Here is an 18,081-nt window from a genome sequence, read left to right as displayed (position 1 = left end):
CTGAACCTACGTTAACCAACCTCACTCCCATTTACTCTTCAGTCTTCTCCTCTTTCCCTTTCCTATTTAGCCATTCATGCATCTTTTCATCCTACATCTTTATACTATATACCTCTTTACTTCTGTATGCATCCTCTTTGGTTTGAAGCTGGCACAGTACCTACAGTAGAATATCTTTGGCTTCCCTCTGACAACCATGCCTCCATCCTTGCTACCCTCCCTGTTTTCCTTTCCCTGTTGCTTCATAACCTGGGTTGTGAGTAACTAAATCCACTTTCCTTTCTTCCCCCCCTCTCCTCCCTGATGAAGGAACATTTATTCCGAAAGCTAGGAACTTAAATTTTCGGTTGTTTTTTTGTGTATCTATCGGCTGTACTGAGCTGAGGTAAGTACTGGCCAGCCCCACTATCTCTTTGTTAGTATTCAAAGAGTGTGAAATACTATCTGTGGTGGAGGATGTGAAAAGCACCACAGAAGAAACGATATGTAATTAAAAATGACAAAGACTGTAAAAGAATTATTTAAGACATAAGTAGGCAATATATTGTAATAGAATTGCTTGTCTTCTGCATGGACTGAATGGGAGAGGAACCCGTGATGTTGCATTAGGCTCTTAGGTAGTCTTCATTTGTCATTAGTCGATGATCGAAGCCATTTGTAGCTGAGATTGTAAAAGATGTGTAAAGATTTTAATTGTTTCTATAAAAATATATTTATCTAGTAAAATCTGTTTGTCACAATTACTGCAAAGTTCGCACCAGACTATACACATTTTGTTTAAGAAATTTCAGCATTTTATTGGATATCGCTGGTGGTGCAGAGCTGCACTGCGAGCGTGTGGTCTGCAGCAGTGGCAGATTTAAATATACGATCGCAATAATGACCACATCCTAAAAAGGGTACAGGTAGAGGTGAAGGAAAATAATAAAGTGTTTCTTTTCACAGCATTCCAGACAGAATAAAAAGAGATAGTAGATTTTCCTTGTGCGCTCACAGGTGGATACAAGCTGCAGTTTTTGTAAATTTTCATTCAGAAAAGTGATAAATTCTGAACATATCATAGAGTGTATTTAAAAGTGGATAATTTTCACGAGAGCTTAGCAATACAATATATATATATTTAAAAAAATCATATAGTAAAGATAGTCTTATGCTTCAAAGCTAGTCAGAGTAGATCCAGTTAAAAATCCACTGCAACATGAAAATGTTTGCCAAGTTCGATGGATAATAATATTTTCATTCTTGTGCAAACAGCTTTAGTACTTGAATAGAAGTAAAACTTGAATCATTATTTTGGAATATTCAAAGAAATTCATTTTTATTAATCTGCAACAGAATATTTCATACGTAAAGTAATAATCACACATGAAAAATGTATTGCAACCTTTGATGTCTCATGTCCATCCATCTATATTTTAAGTTCAATCTCAACAGTTTCCCAATCAAATTAAAAGCAAAAAGCAAAGAAAGTTTAAAACCAGACAGTCAACTCCCGAATAATTAAAACAGACAGAATCTCATTAAATCTCCCAAGTACTACAAGACCCTCAACTCAGACCAATTTTATTCTGCAAGTTCACTTAAAGTGACTGCTTTAGACATGAAAAAGATAATGCATTTTCACAGTGGCATTTTTTCTCTTTTTTACGAAATTCTTTGAATTCTGACTTTTAAAATATAAACTGTAAGCGAGCAAACAGTTCACATACTAAATAAGAGAACTACAAATACAGATTTCCAGCGGAACTCTGTTATTAACAGATTCACAGCCACTAAATTCTGAGACCTCTTAACCAGTGGCCCTATCTTGTGGTATAAATGTATAAGAAGTAAATAAGACAGTGGCAGGCAAATTGAGTTAACAAGCTACAGGCTGGGTAACATCAGATATTTAAAATGAATATAGATCTCTGCGATTAAATAAAATATATTTATCTCTGATAGATAATACTGCTGACAACTCAAGTCTTTTTCATTAGATTGACATTGTAAGACATCAAAATTATGAGCAGTATCAGATAACTGAAAACCAGCTGCATTTCAGCAATTTTAAAAACAAACAAAATATTTTAGTTTGTAAACATGTATCACAGTGTCCATTAACTTAGAAATTTTCAGCATGAAACATTTGGACATAAACAGTTCTTACTACATTTTTCCTGAATAAAAAAATATGAGAGAATAAAAAGAAAACTGCAGGAGTTTATACCATACAGATCCACATGAAATCCCATGTCTTATGAATTCAGAGCTGTAAATATACCATAAATTTCAGTATGTGCATTACACTTTGTTCTATAATAAAATGTTAAGCATATGTTAAAACAATAAAATTTGCCAAAAATTTCTTTATGTTGCATTAGATGCAGAAACTAAAACAGAAAAATTCTAACCAGTCATGTGGATGCTCAAGATTTCAAATTTGGCACAACAGAAATTAATGTTTATGAAAATAAACACAATTCATAAAGAAAGTGACATGAAGAGAAAGAGTACACATACAATATGAAATCTGCAAGTTTAAAAAATCTTTGGTGTATTATTGAAACTTTGTCTTTTCATTTTATCCATTACACAAAAAGCAACAATCTGTGCTGCAGCACAACACAGTACAGTAGATGTGACGCATAAGCCTGAAGTTCCACTTCAGCTACTTAAGCACTGCTCTAATTTGGTAATGGATAGAAACAGCCTCACCCCCCATCTCCCAAAACATATTCTTTTGAGGGGTACACGGTTCATTATTATAGTACATAACGATATTTACTTGTTTACAACAAGCGGATGGCCCCATAACATTTCTCTTAGCCATATATTAATAACACCTGAGATTCAATTATTCTCAAGAACAACAGTGTCACATTTTTTAAACATTCTTCCACAAGCAAATATCTTGACTACCACTAGGAACATCAACAAGTTGCAGATGCCACATTTGACAGCTTGTTGCAACATTATAATAAATTAAAAATGGAACCACATATGTACTTATATGAAGAAAAGTCAGTCATACATACTGGTTCCCAGAAGCATCTTACAATTAAGAAGGACCAACACTTTGCACCTTAAGTACTCCACTTCGAAATTTTATTCAAGCACACAGTTTCATATTAATTCCTGGAAACATAATTTCATTGACACATTAAGCTTGCCAACAAAGGTAATTATCAGCACCAGTTAGCTAGCGGTGAATGGGTGGGCAGACTACCTGGAAAATACAATCACTTGTTCTTTGAGCTGTTCAACTGTGTAAGAACCCTTGCTATTGAACTGTGTTGTTGTTCGTGCATTGTCCAGGTCACAAGTAACACAACCTTATCCTTCAGCCAAAATGCCAGCTTACGCAGTGCCACAAAAGGAGATTCATACTCATTTGGCACTATTCCATTCACTGATGACTCAAAGAAGCTGAAGAGCGGAAACCAGATCCGTGTACGGTTTGAATCGCGCTGCATTAGAGCTTGGTTATTTGCCAGTGTGTGATAATATAGAAACAGACGTGATGTGATGTAGAATGCCACAAAAACATCAATTGAATAGTGCTCATGTGCAGCAAGAATGAAGAAAATGCCAAACATGTTTAACACCCAAGTAAAGGTGTGTAGGTAGTACTGGTGTCTCGGTGAATCTGAAAAGAAAAATAAATAAGTAATTAAAAATTCATAAAATTACAAATATGTTCTTAAGTTTATAAGTTGGGTTGGAGCACATAAGGTAGGTCAGGACTGAAGGAAATATTATTGATTGGCGACTCCATGGAGTGTCCTGTGCACCACGACCAGATAATGGATATACTTGGAAGGAGAGACAGCATTGGTCGTATTTTTTTGTTTTATTAACTGCAAAATTGATTTTCGGTCACTTAGTGACCATCCTCAGTGCTAGAAGTTAAAAATTTTCACATAACGATCAGAGTGTAAAACAAAAAATCACAACTACATCTGCATATGAACATAACAGTTGGTAGGAACATACCTGTAGTATACAGTTAAAATTGGTAGGCACTGGTGTCAACAAGCTTAGAGCGATGACAAACTGAGGCCACTGCTTACATGCACTTGTTCAGCAGACCTCAGTGTGATAGGGCTTGGAATGCCCTCTATGTGCTATGTGTCACGTCAAGACTTAATATTACTGGTTTTGCGAGATATTAACACTAAATAACTCTTGTGCATTTGTGAATCATGAAGTAATTCAAATTTAAAATTACGTAAAACACATAGCAGACAAAGGGGGGGAGGAAACATCTAAAAATACATTGGCGTATTGTTTTTAAAAAACAAACTTACACAACAAAAAACAGATCGATAATAAGTTGTCAGAGTGCAGGCCAGGTAAAAGAGAACAAGACAATGGAAAAGAATATTATATAACGTGTGTTATACCTCATTTCATGTTATACCTCATTTCATGTTATACAATATTCTTTTCCATTGTCTTCTTCTCTTTCACCCTGCCTGCACTCTGACAACTTATTATCGATCTGTTTTTTGTTTTGTAAGTTTGTTTTTTAAAACAATACGCCAATGTATTTTTAGATGTTTCCTCCCCCCTTTGTCTGCTATGTGTTTTACGTACATTTTAAATTTGAATTACTTCATGATTCACAAATGCACAAGAGTTATTTAGTGTTAATATCTGGAAAAACCAGTAATATTAAGTCTTGATGTGACACATAGAACATAGAGGGCGTTCCAAGCCCTAACACACCGAGGTCTGCTGAACAAGTGCATGTAAACAGTGGCCTCAGTTTGTAATCACTCTAAGCTTGTTGACACCAGTGCCTACCAATTTTAACTGTATACTACAGGTATGTTCCTACCAACTGTTATGTTCATATGCAGATGTAGTTGTGATTTTCTGTTTTACACTCTCTGATCATTATGTGAAAATTTTTAACGTCTAGCACTGAGGATGGTCACTAAGTGACCGAAAATCAATTTTGCAGTTAATAAAACAAAAAAATACGACCAATGCTGTCTCTCCTTCCAAGTGAAGGAAATATCGTTAAATATAGCATTTTCATCTCAAAAAATAGTTTTATAGGATCCTTGTGTATGAGACTTGTTGACAGACAATCTAAAGTTTACTCGTGATGCCACACTGTCCACAGTCAATGGAAAATTTAACTTTTTAATGTATCAGATAGTTAGAAATTTAAAAAGTAAGTTGCCTGAAAAATAAAAATTCTCCATGCTTCTGGATAACATATACCACACTCCATGTTTATAAAATAACTACATTTAACAAAAAGTTTTTCAAGGAAACATCTCTGACAACTAACCACAATACTACATCATTAAAAACCAACAGATACAACGAATCAAAAGGAGCAGGTACTTTACACGAAATCTGGTACATCCAAAAAGTGAAATACTATTGCAGTGTCATTTATCTGTTTTTATGACATGTTTTTAAACCAGTTTCTCACTAACAGACATGGATATCACTGATTCAGTTTTAATGCTTTTATTTTTAAATTCACAGCCTGTTTTGGGCTAAAAAATTACCCTCAGAGTGAACTACTGGAAAGAAACAACAGAAATACAGAGTGCACTGAAAAATAATCTTTACACACACTTGTATGCATAAAATAATGACAACCAATAACTACCATTTATAAAATTTTAACTGCAGTGCGCCTAGATATGGTGAAAAGTGAGAAGAATATGTTGCAATAACATAGTAACTACTAATAATAAAATAGAGAAACTGCCTAGGTGAAGAGGCTTGGTATAAGCTAAGAACCGTGACACTTAGGTAATATGATGAGAACCAGAGACCTGTGACATTGGATAGAGTAGAGGTGACCACCACGAGTGAGCCAGAGAACAGAGGCTACACGAGGAGTGAGCTTAGTTTGTAAACATCGGTGTGATGATACTATGACCATCTTTGAGGACAACTAGGAGTGAATGACGTAAGACTGACTAGCCCAACTGTTCACATTTAGAATGACAATTTTAAATGCGGAATAGGTGAGACAATATTATAAAGTGGTGTAAATGACACGAAAGGCACATAGAAAATTATAATATGGCAATTTTTAAAGGATTAGTAAACATTAAAATGAGGAAACAAATAGGTGATAAAAACCACAATATAAAAAGCTTGTAGTTTAAAGAGACCTACACAGAATAAAAGCTAAATGAAGAATAAAGTTATTGTTGTAAAAGTGATAGGAAGTGCTATTTAGTTACTATACATTTAGCAAGCTTCCAGTAGTATGCCATAATATAAAGTCAATAAAACCATTGGAAGTAGAATTATTAAGTGTGCAGAACAAGAACTGAACATAATGTTTCTATTATAAGAGATAGTCATATGCCATTTAGTGGCTGTACACTTAGCAGAGTTCTAGTGCTGTGCTGTAGTTAGGAATTAATAAGACCATTGAAGGTACATATGCAATGCAAAATTATCAGAAACTAGAAAGATATAAGAATGAAACTGGATGCTGCTACAAGAAGGAAAAATTATTTAATAGGGCTGTGCACTTACAGAAGGTATGTTCATTCTTAAGCGTACAAAAGATCATGATTAATACTGCAGAGAATTTCAATTTCTTCCATCATCTTTAAGACTTGGCCCTTAGGCTGATGATGGCAAGTACTGCAATCTATGTTTATGGCCAAAATAGAGAGTTTTATTTTTAAAGTCAGTCAGGACTGATTTTGAATTGCTGAGATTTTTGGGTTTACTGAAATGAGCAGCCAGGTTGGACTGTACAGATAGATACCTGACAGTGTAGTGATTGCATCCTCTAGTTTTGTGGTTTTTCATTTGGTATCCGACTTTATCAGAGGCATGGAAGGCAGGTAAAGATCCCACTTTCTTAAACCATTTACCAAGCCTATCAGATATAATACATACATGTTTGATCATAGAATAATTTTGTTCTGAGAGTGGGCCTCGACTACTGCAGTGAAGCACTGCACAGTGAACAGCCATTTCACACTGCTTTGTCCAATTCAAAGAACAATGAATAACGGAACTAGCTGTTGTATGTTTCCTGAATATGTTAACATCAACTTTGTGACCTCTTAAAATTATTTCCAGATATAAAAATGGGAGGATTGAAGCCACAGTGGTGTTCTAATGTAAACTGGATTTTGGGGTGAATTTTATTCATTTCTTGTTGAAAACATTGCAATTGAGTGCCAGTCTGACTGCAGAAAAGCAAAAGCCACTTACGTTTCTTCTGTAACAGATTATTCATCAAACATGTTGGGGATGGGTCAAGAAGAATCCATACTCAGCACGATTGATGCAAATATTAGCTATTACACTGGCACCTGGGAATCCCATAACTAACATCATCATATGATATTTTTGTAGCTATAATCCAGGACAGTTCTGAGTAAAATTCTGTCTTGTTTTGTTTTGTTTTAGGGTGCAAAAACAACTAAGGTCATGCACCCATATCAGAACCTTAGAACACTTATGAAAAAGGAGTTAAAACGACTACGCATTAAGCCCAATCAAGGGAAAGAAAGAGAGCTAAGAACAAGGACTTCCTCTCGGAGAGACATTCACAAGATACGCTGAAGAGACAATGGAGGTTCCAAACTAAAGATTAAATGTCCTTCGCCATGTTGCTATGATGGACAAATAGACAAGAGCACGTGAGCAAGTGTGCCCGCACAAACAAATAACCACCAACTTCAGCATGTGTGTGTCTTAATTTTGTCTTGTCTGCAACTTGATGTGTTTTCTTTACAGTAAGTAGCAATCTAACTTTTCCTACATGGTTGATACATTAGAACTTAAGTGGAAAAAAAGGGCATTTGGACAGTAAGTTGTAAACAGTCAAAGGTTGACGACAGTGAGCACCAAGTGGTTGGGGACCACCACTTGACAAATGTCAATGTCCAAAATGACAGCACCTGATACACAACCTAGCTAAAATGATCTGCTCATGGCAAGAGGGCCGAGAGGAGGTCATCCAAGCTGCTGGGAGAGGTTTAATTCCCCAGAGCTTGTTCCCATGAAGGGAAGACCAATGGTTATGCCAAAGGGACACCACTTGCTGACAGACAGCAACACGGAGATCATCAGAACAAATGGAAGAACTAGCAGGCCGAGGTACGAGAACTGCAGTCTTGGCAGCAGCATCAGCGGCCTCGTTTCTTCTCAGACCAATGTGACCAGGAACACACAAAAATGTCACAGTGACTCCATCAAAAGTGAGCAAGTGACAGCTTTCCGGGACACATTCCACTAGGGAATGGACAGTGTACAGCACACAGAGGCTTTGGACAGCACACAGTGTCAGAGCAGATGACACAATTGAAAAGCCTATGTTGCCGGATGTGCTCTGTGGCCTAATACAGGGCGAAGAGCTCCGCTGTACACACTGAGCAGTGTTCTGGAAGCCGATATCGACAGTCAGTGCCAATTGAAGACGGCACACCCAACACCGTGGTCAGTCTGAGAGCCAACAGTATACCCAAAGGTACTATCACTAACTTTCAAGAGAAGGTCAAGAAACTTACAGTGGTAGATAGAATCTGGAATAGTGGCCTTAGGAAGCGAATGAAGTCCAAGGTGAACACAGGCCACTCCAGAAAGCTGAGGAGTTGAAGGTTTCACATCCATCTGTAAAGTGGCACGTAGCTTAGAGTCAAGATAATGGAGCAATAGCCGAATGCGAACTCCAGGAGGTAACAAAGAAGAGGGACGTGCCCCGTACTGGAGGTCAAAGGAGTCATTGAAGGAGGCAGCACAGGATGGGTAGCCGGGCATGGCAGACAAATGACACGTGTATCCGCAGAGTAGAACATCACGTCAGTATGACAGCAGTGGTTCAGCAGCTTCTGCATAGATACTTGCATCTGGGCTAGTGTAAAAGGTGTCAGTAGCCAAATGGATGCCACAATGGTGGATAGGGTTGAGATGGCGTAAGAGGGACAGATTGCAGATGCATAAACAAAGCACCTGTAGTATAGCTTCACATGGACAAGGAACTGCTACAAATGGAGGAGAAGAGTCCAATCCACTCTCTTCAAAGTACCGCTTAGGACATGTAGGACACTGAGGGATCAGGTACAGCAGGCATCCATTTAAGACATTTGGGAGGGCCAAGAAAGTTTTCCATGACACACAATCCATAGGAAATTCATAGCTTCAGCAAACAGAAGAGCAGCAGGTCCAAGATGTAAAGACGGTGGAAGAAACTCATTGCACCACCATAAATTCATACAAGCAGTTTTGTAGGTGGAAAAGCAAAAGCCACTGTTAATGTTCCATGCGTCAATATGATCGAGACATTGCTGAAGACACCTATTAAGGAAAGAAGTCCACGGAGAACAGCAAAATTATTGACAAAAAGGGAGACTGAGATGCCTGGTGGGAGATAGGCAATAATAGGGTTAATGGCTAAAGCAAAGAGGATGGCACTCAGGGCGGAACCCTGAGGCACACTGCTTTCCTGGACAAATGTGCCTCACAAGGCACAACCCACATGTACCTTGAAAACTCTGCCTTTTAAAAATTTCTGAAGGAAACTGTGTAAGTGGTCTCTGAAGACCCACGTGTGGAGAGTACGAAGGATATCAGTCCTCCAGCAGGTGTTTTAGGCCTTCTCTAGATCAAAAAACATGGCCACAGTCTTATTTCTGCAGAAAACCATTCAGACATGGTTGAGCAAAGTGACAAGACGATGAACTGCAGAACAGCATGCTTGAAATCCATGTTGTGCAGTGGTTAGTAAATTGAGAGACTCAAGTCAATGTAGCATCCCGGCATGAATCATACACTCCATCACCTTGAAAACACAGCTGGTGAGAGAAATGGGGCAGTAGCTAGAAGGAAGGTGTTTTTCCTTACTGCACTTAAGTATGGGTATGACAGTGGCTTCACACCAGCATATGAGAAACATGCCCTATACCCAGATATGATTGTACATATGAAGGAGAAACTGCTTATCTCCCCCCCCCCCCTCCCCCCCAAAGAAAAGTGCAGAAATATACAAATGTGGAACTTGTCCAACCCTGGAGCTGAAGTTCGGGATGAAGTGTGAGCATGATCTAGCTTCCTCATAGTGAAGGCAGCATTGTGCCACCTCCACTAGTTTCTGATGGAGGAAAGCATGGTGATAGTGGCTGGAGCTTGAGATCTCTGCAAATTGTGGCCTAAGGTATTGGAGATAGCAATGGGGTCCACTATAACACTATCTACTACAGTCAGGCTGGAAACGGGAATGGACCTTGGTCCCTGTGAGCCACCAGAGTTTGCCAATATGACGGAAGAGGGAGTGGAACTGTTAAAAGAACAATTAAATGAAATCCAGATGGCTTTTTTTGCTATCCCGAAGAATGTAACGACACTGCTCTCACAACTGTCTGTAACGAATACAGTGTGCCATCATAGGATGGCTGCGAAAAACATGGAGAACATGTCTCTGAGTGAATTGCTTCATGGCGCGCCTCGGTCCACCGAGGGTCTGGGACAAGGCACAGTAAAGATGAAGTGCAAGGAATCGAATGTTCTGCAGTGATAAGGTTAACATTTGTAAGGTATTCTACCTGTTCATTACAACTGTTGTTTGGCGAAGGTCACCAGGGAGAAGTAAAGCCTCCAGTTGGACATACAAAGCTACCAATTGGTTTTACACATAGGTGGGGTAGGTTGAGTTGATTGAAAATGACAGATAAAAGGACACTTTTTGGACAGTTTCTGGAAGAGCCCCCAAGGAATGGTGCACATTTAACTCACCAAGCACCAAAAAGGGGTGAGGACGTGGCCCAATAAGATGGAGGAAGTCTGCCCTGGCAACACCAAATGACAGAGGGAGGTAGATGGTACAAAGAAAAGGTGAAGCAAAGGTGGAAAATGGACTGCAACAGCTTGTAGCTGGGTGTTCAATGAGATAGTGAGATTGTTTCTCTGTGATCATCATCCCAGAGGAGCAGCACAACTCCCCACGAGATGGAAATTCATTCTCTGGGGGACGGTCACCAAGACCGGAAAGAAATGCAGGAGGTCAAAGCAGTCACGAGGATGCAATTTTGCTTTCTGTAGGCAGAAAACAAGTAAATGCTGTGATTTCAATGGCAGGCGTAATTCCTTCTTGTTGGATCTAAGGCCGTGAACATTCCATTGGGGAAGATTCATGATAAGAAAAGGAGAGAAGGGGGAAAATGAAGCGTTGTCACCTAAATGGCTGTTGAGTGCCAGCCTTCGAAGACTCACTGCTACAGGACACAGAGGCTGGAGTATCCTGTTCCATGAGATACACAGACTCATCAGCATTCTGAGTTGGCCTGTACATTCCAGAGCAGAAAAATGGTGGGTGGTGTGCACTGATGAAACACAGGTTGGCCTGGTGAGGGTATCACGTGGCGACACCGTGTAAGAGGTTCTCCAAATTGGCAAAGGAGAAGACAGTTTGTCTTTTTAAGAGCCTTTGCGATTGGCAAATGAAGACGCAGATGTTTGTTGACTGGAGGGACATAAGAAGTTTTCAAGAAAGCATTCCTTTTGTGCCTTCCGGCCTTCCTGTTGTGAAGCATGGGGATTTCACCACCAGTGGCAAAAATTTGTAGGCTTGAGGCAGAGCTGGAAGACAAGGAGACGGGGATGCTACCATTATAGTGGGTGATTAGATAACTGGGCAGTGCTAAATTTTAGGTCACAAGTCTGAGTGGCCACATCCTTTGTGAAGTGAGGCATAGCAAGAGTGGTACTGTAAGTGCCAGATGGCAAAACACTGGGCTTTTGACTAACAACTTGCAAGCAACAGGGTAACACTTTCTTTCACCCGAATCTCCTGGACAAACCACTCTTCGAAATACACTGGACATTCTTGGAATGAGGTGGAATTGCCTCTTTTACATCTGATACAGTGGGGAGGAGGAGGTGGGCAATTGCCCCCTTGTGCATCCCTACCACAAGTAACACATCTGGCAGTGTTTTTACAGGACATTTGGGTGTGGTTGTGAAATTGACACTGGTAGCAATGCATGGGGTTTGGAATGTATTGTTTGACTGTGATGACTTCATAGCCTGCTTTCAAGTTCTATTGCTGCAACACTCAATCAAAAGTGAGAAACATAGTATGTGTACAAACTAACGTGGCATCAATCTTTTTAGAATGAAATTTTCACTCTACAGCAGAGTGTGTGCTGATATGAAACTTCCTGGTAGAATAAAACTGTGTGCCAGACCGAGACTCGAACTCGGGACCTTTGCCTTTCACGGGTAAGTGCTCTACCAACTGAGCTACCCAAGCACGACTCATGCCCCGTCCTCACAGGTCCCTAGTTCGAGTCTCAGTCCGGCACACAGTTTTAATCTGCCAGGAAGTTTCATCAATCTTTTTCATTACTCAAAGAACCGCAGTGACAGCCTGATCGAAGAGATAAGTTTGGATTTCTCCCTCAGTCAGACCATCATGCAGTCGAGTGAAGAATTTAATATTGAATGGGTCTCAACACAAACATGATAGTCAAGGAGGAGAGAAGCTGTAAGCAGGTGATGGGCTTGAAAATTGCTATCAGGACGGACCAGCAATTGCATAACCACCTTTCTGAATAAAAAATGGATTAACCATAGCAAAGGGCTGACCGTCTTCAGTATGTGATACCACAAGGAACCAAGGTGTGTCTTGGAGAGTCTTTGAATCTTTAGCCTCATTTTATTTATGTTAGTAGACGAGACTGAGATGAAGGTGAGTGGCTCGTTGTGACAAAAATTCACCATGATTGTCAGCATCTCCGAGGCATGCTCCTTCCAACTGGGGGCTCCCTCGGAGGTAGGCTCACCCACTTTAGGTGATTGTTCACACCTCCCATAAAACTGATAGAGGGACCAACTGGAAATTTGGGAAAGTCACAGCTCGGGCAATCACCTCTCCCTGGGTCTGCCTCTACCAGAAGGTACCTGCAAACACTACCTGTCAATCGGGACTGGGAATTATGCATTACACAGTCACCTCCTGGGTGTCAGATGCATGGGCCAGCCTTCAGGAACATACAAGGAGGAAGAAGAAACAGAGGAACCTCGAACACCGAAACGGAGGGACAGTACGAGATGAAGAAAGAAAGGAAAGACAGATGAGCTGTTCTGATGTCGTGCTATCAAAGCCTCAGAATACATTCCCAAAAAGTCCCAGATACATTCCCCACGGGAGGGGAAAAAAGAAGTATGGACACACAACTCTGAAAGGGAAGAGGAGTTGCAAAGGCCAAGCACGAACTTACCAAAGAGTGGTGAGCCCCCGGGCAGGGAGGGGAGCCTCAGCAAAATGAGGAATTTGTTATGGGTTTGCATTTCTAGGTGAGAGAGCTATTGTAATTTGGACTCCATGATAGGAATGACTTCTTTAATGGAGATATTTGTGCACATACTTATGGTGTGCAGACTTGCTAGATTTGTATTGCTTGTTACATTTACCTGATTGAGGTGTGGAATTAAAATCATTATCTTAGCGTGTCAATGACAACCATTTAAATGATGTGTACAGCCTGAGCAAGGTGCATTGTTTCTGGGCTTCCTGATGCCAGATTGTCTTGTGTCACAGTGCATGAGGTGGTGTAAACAGGACAGTGGAGGAAATTGATCACTGTCTCCTCAACACCGCATGCACAGGACGCATCTTCATTATCACCGAGTCCCCATTTTAACATGCAGTTTTACTTTAGCCGATGCCCACCGCAAAGACAATTATATTCATTTCATCACAAGAATAAACCTGATGTAAACATTACACTATGCATTCTTCCCTGAATGCTGTAACCTCATTGGAGTTTGTTTCAAGTGGAGTGGAAACTAAGATGTCTTGAGTACAGTCAAGTACAATCATGAAGTTACATTTTACGCTGTGCATTACAAATATATTGACTCAGCAATAGTATGGGACAACAGCTTTACTGGCACATTTAACTTGGACAGCAATGATGTGAACAGTTGCAGTACAGATGTAAAGATAGACAAGTAGAGAATGATATAGTTTTTAATGGGAAAACTCAGGCAGAGCATTTCTTAGGTGATATGATGGAAAGTATAACACGCTCTTAGTCTTTGCTAACATTGTGCTGTAATTAAAAATAGGAATGGTGAAAATAACTGACTAACAAAGAATTTTTCTATATGAGCTATGTGTGGCATATAAGTGCACTGCTGGGATTTCACAAAGCAGTTAAATATTGACCCCACTGAAGGTATTACTGTCAGTCATCTGGTAATCTCTGAACTCCTTCCACATCAGACTCTGAGGAATACATTTCATTTCAGTAATGCTACATTGATAACAAGGCAATCAGCAACAGAATCCCAAGCCACCAGAAAGTCCACATATTCCCCTCTTTTACAATGTGCTGTTCTGCATTTTACCATCGCTCAGCAGTTGTGTGTCAAAGCTTCGTGCATTAGTCCCAGTATGTTTGGGAGTTTAACTGTCTTGTTATTTCTCATGACAAATCCCATAACTTGGCTGCACATCAATTCCATTGGGTTCTGACTGCAGAGTTAACATAATGACTGTAAAAATACTGCATTTGTACAGTGTGCTTGATGCCATGAAAATTGTCTTCCACGTTTCTACGATGCTTATCACTCTGGCTCATGCAAGACCACATATGTCTTACAAAACAATGGGCATATTTGAACAAAGAGTATTAGATTTTTCTTTTATTTTTCCCCAAAAAATTTTGTAATGCTTTCTTAACTTCAACAACCTTTTATAAAAAATAGATAATTAAGAATGTGTATCTCCAATGAAAACCAGAATTGTGTGTGCAATGTAGTTAGAAACTAGAAAATGTGCTAGTTAATTACCATATATGTGATGAATTTCATATTGATTTAGGTATTCAAACTCAATAAAAAATATTGTGGACTGCAATGTGTTTCAGACAGCTCTCAACACACAATTATAAATCTATGACGCTACCAATCAAACCACACATATAATTGAAATACTCCTCCTCATATTTATCACATTGTGTTTCTCGTAAAATGTCAAAGGTGATTTTTCTCTGCAATCTTGTGTAGAACTTTAAGAACAACTCATTTCTAACAATTAATGGTGTTCCACATGCGTGTTTCACTATGAAGCAGGAAGCAGTATCGTCCAGTTTCACAGCGAGACAATCAGAGCACAAGTAGTGCTTACAGAGATGGTAGCTGTACACGATTTTTGAAATAAAAATTACGTAACTAAATTATGATGAAGAAAAATGTTGACGGTTGTTAATACATCAGAATTCTTAAAGTTTCATTTACAGTGAATAGTAATAACATATCCAATAAATAAGATGGACCTACATTCAAGAGCGAAACAACAACAGTGTACAAGAGCTATGACTGCTGATCAATAATCGTGCACGTGTTTGTTCACATGAGGTGTATTCTTACCGATGAACGAAGTGACCTCCCTACTGGCGATGACAGGCTGTTACCTGGGGTGTAGCTCCTCTGTTGGTGGTATTCAATCACTTTTAACTCTTTCCTGCCAATGTTGAAGCCTGTCTTCTACCTTTGACTTCACTAAGGAAGAGGCACTTTAGATAAAACTTTTCCTGCTGCAAAGATGTCAAGCAACAGGTTCATTCCCATGAAGTGGGTGGGTCATCAGTGCTGACTTTGTTCCTTTAAGATTTTGCTGTTGCTGTGTGATATCAGGTAGAGCTATTCCAGCCAGAACCTGAATCTTCTCAACTGGAGGTGGTGTCAAGCATCCTAGTCACTTTGCAATAAGTTTTGTGAATAGTGACATAAACCTGGTTTGAGTGGCAGGATTGGTACCACACAGGAGAAGCATATTCTCCTGCTGAGTAGCACAAGGCAAGAGCCAACATCGTAAGTAGATGTGGGCCTGCCCAGCAACTTGTACTTTTTGAGTTTTTTTTAAAGATATCTGAGCCATGGTGCCGTTAAGTTAGTAGACTGTTCTGTCTGATGCCACTAGCTCAAGGGTAGTATAGACTATCCCTCTTGAACCCCTGTTGCCAATATCTCTGAGGAAGAGTTGGGATCTGTGGGTTGTGTCCTCATAAGCTCCTTGCTTGCCGATATATATACGGATTCACTGGCCCGAGAGAGGAGGTACCAAGTTTGGGCATTGGCAGTAGGGTTGCAACAAGAGGAGTCACAAGGTCTGAGTGGCCAAAACCAGAGCTACACAAGGAGGGTCTGCGCAAAGTAATGATATGTGAGTACCTCACCGGTGTCAGTGTTGACTAGTTGACTACAAGGTGCAGGCCGACACTCCATCGGTTGGTTGGAAACATTTGTGTCTGATGACCGCTCGGGCTTGGCTGCCCCTTCTACCTGGCTGTCATTGGCACCACTCAGTAACCGTCATGATGCACCATAGATCCATCGAGTTACTTGCTGATAAAGGAGTGTAACATTCTGTAATCCTTGTGGTGATTGATGTCATTGTCTACCTGACAACCTAATTTTTTTCTCAGAGTTTTACTCAGGTGGCCCTTTGTCGTAAATATAGGCCGTAGTATTTTACTAGCCACTAGCTGTCATTTGAAAATGTGTTTGACATTATATTGCCCTTCCTTTCTAGTTTACATCCGATTAATGAATCAGCTCCTGATCGGAAACACAGTCTGAACAATTGTACCAAAGCACACGTTGCCACTAAACAGGGGACTTGTTGTTAGATTTACAAGTTAAATGCTTCAATTCCTTGATTGTATTTGTATTTGAGATAATCTTAACTACCTGCTGTACTAAGGTGTGCATTCCTGTCTTTGAAAGACCAGTTCATTGTTTGTGTACTTTTAACTGGATCTTGTGGTTTTCCTGAGTGAGTTGTCTTGTAATAAGTGCTCATACATAATGTTTTAAAATGTTCCTCGAGAGAAGCCTTCATAACTGAGAAGCAATTTAACTTTTGTTATGTTAACAACCAACTGTCACCTGGGCTTCAGCCAGAATAAGATTGTCAAAAGGGAAGGCTGGAATCCAGTCGCACCTTGGTTGCTGACTCAAATGGAAAGGTTGCACGCTTTGAAGCAAGCCTTATCATTGTCATAATGGTTTCTTAATTTGTTTAACCTTTAAGCACAGGTCCACATCTAAAACCCAAACCTTTCCACATACAGTTTCGAAATTAAATGAATAAGTAAATATTACACCTGTGAGTAGTTGAAACACCCTTGTCATCAATATTACTTATATGTTTTCATGTGTTGCAGAAGGGCATTTAATAAGAGGAACTATGTCCAGCACGGTAGTAAAGACGGCTGTTTCACCCGATAATGGGTGGGCTGCAGGTCTGGGCCCTTGTAATTATTGTCACGTTATTCTCGTTTTGATTTATCTTGTAAAAACTTATTCATTTCACAGATTTGTTGATTTGTGAAGAAAACAATTATGATTATATATTGTCAAACAGTTAGGTGAAAAGAAAGTTACACTGGTGGGTCCTCCCTTCCACATTTTCCTTAGTACCAGTAAATACCACGTCTCAATATTGTTTCGTGTTGTCACAATGTTCTCTGAATGTCAGACTCTCCAGGTATTTAGCATCAATGCTGTAACAGAGGAGTTCCCAGCCATGAGACTAACCTGCCATCAGCTTATTTATTATGGAAATTGGAAGTGCTGACTGACTTCAGGCTGCTGGTCTTGTAATACTTTCCCAAGACATGAAGAGCAGATGAACGTTGTCTTTCAATGCCTTCAAATGACTTGCAGGCTGGGTAGAGAGGGTCATATTGTCAGCATAAATAAATGAGGTGGAAGCCTTGTTAAGTGATTGATCAGTGTACAAGTCAAATAGTGTGGTAGCAAGTACATGTCCTTGGAAAAGAGCATTTTTGTTTTGTACCACTGACTTTTGGTGTTCTGAAAACTAACATAGCAGCTCTGCAGTGATCTTCATAAAGCCATAATCTTTCGTTTTGTTGAACAACTTTGGGAGAAATTTCCTGGGGTTTTAACGTGTCATAAGTGACACTGAGGTCAACACAGGCAACACTAGTAAGACATTTCTCGAAGCCATCATCAATATGCTGGGTAAGATTCAGAATCTACCCTGTGCAAGACTGCCCAAGTTGGAAGCTGGCTTGTTCTCTAATAAGCTGATCTTCTATGAGTGGGATGAGTCGGGCTACAAGG

The 18,081-nt window shown here is 39.7% G+C and overlaps 1 protein-coding gene across 3 annotated transcripts in view; it reads right to left on the bottom strand.

Moving 5' to 3' along the window:
- Positions 1 to 1,911: 1,911 nt before the first annotated feature.
- Positions 1,912 to 18,081, bottom strand: part of LOC126284059 (ceramide phosphoethanolamine synthase-like) — a 69,622-nt gene continuing 53,452 nt past the window's right edge. For all 3 annotated transcript variants that reach the window (XM_049982652.1, XM_049982650.1, XM_049982651.1), the window contains exon 6: positions 1,912 to 3,628. In XM_049982652.1, coding sequence (XP_049838609.1) covers positions 3,222 to 3,628 — 407 coding nt within the window. In that variant the 3' untranslated portion in view covers positions 1,912 to 3,221. The remainder of the gene's footprint in view (positions 3,629 to 18,081) is intronic.

Source organism: Schistocerca gregaria, chromosome 8 (genome assembly GCF_023897955.1).
Source record: "Schistocerca gregaria isolate iqSchGreg1 chromosome 8, iqSchGreg1.2, whole genome shotgun sequence".
NCBI classification, from domain to species: Eukaryota; Metazoa; Arthropoda; class Insecta; order Orthoptera; family Acrididae; genus Schistocerca; species Schistocerca gregaria.
The sequence above is the reverse complement of the archived record's forward strand: the minus strand, read 5'-3'. Positions and strand labels throughout refer to the sequence as shown.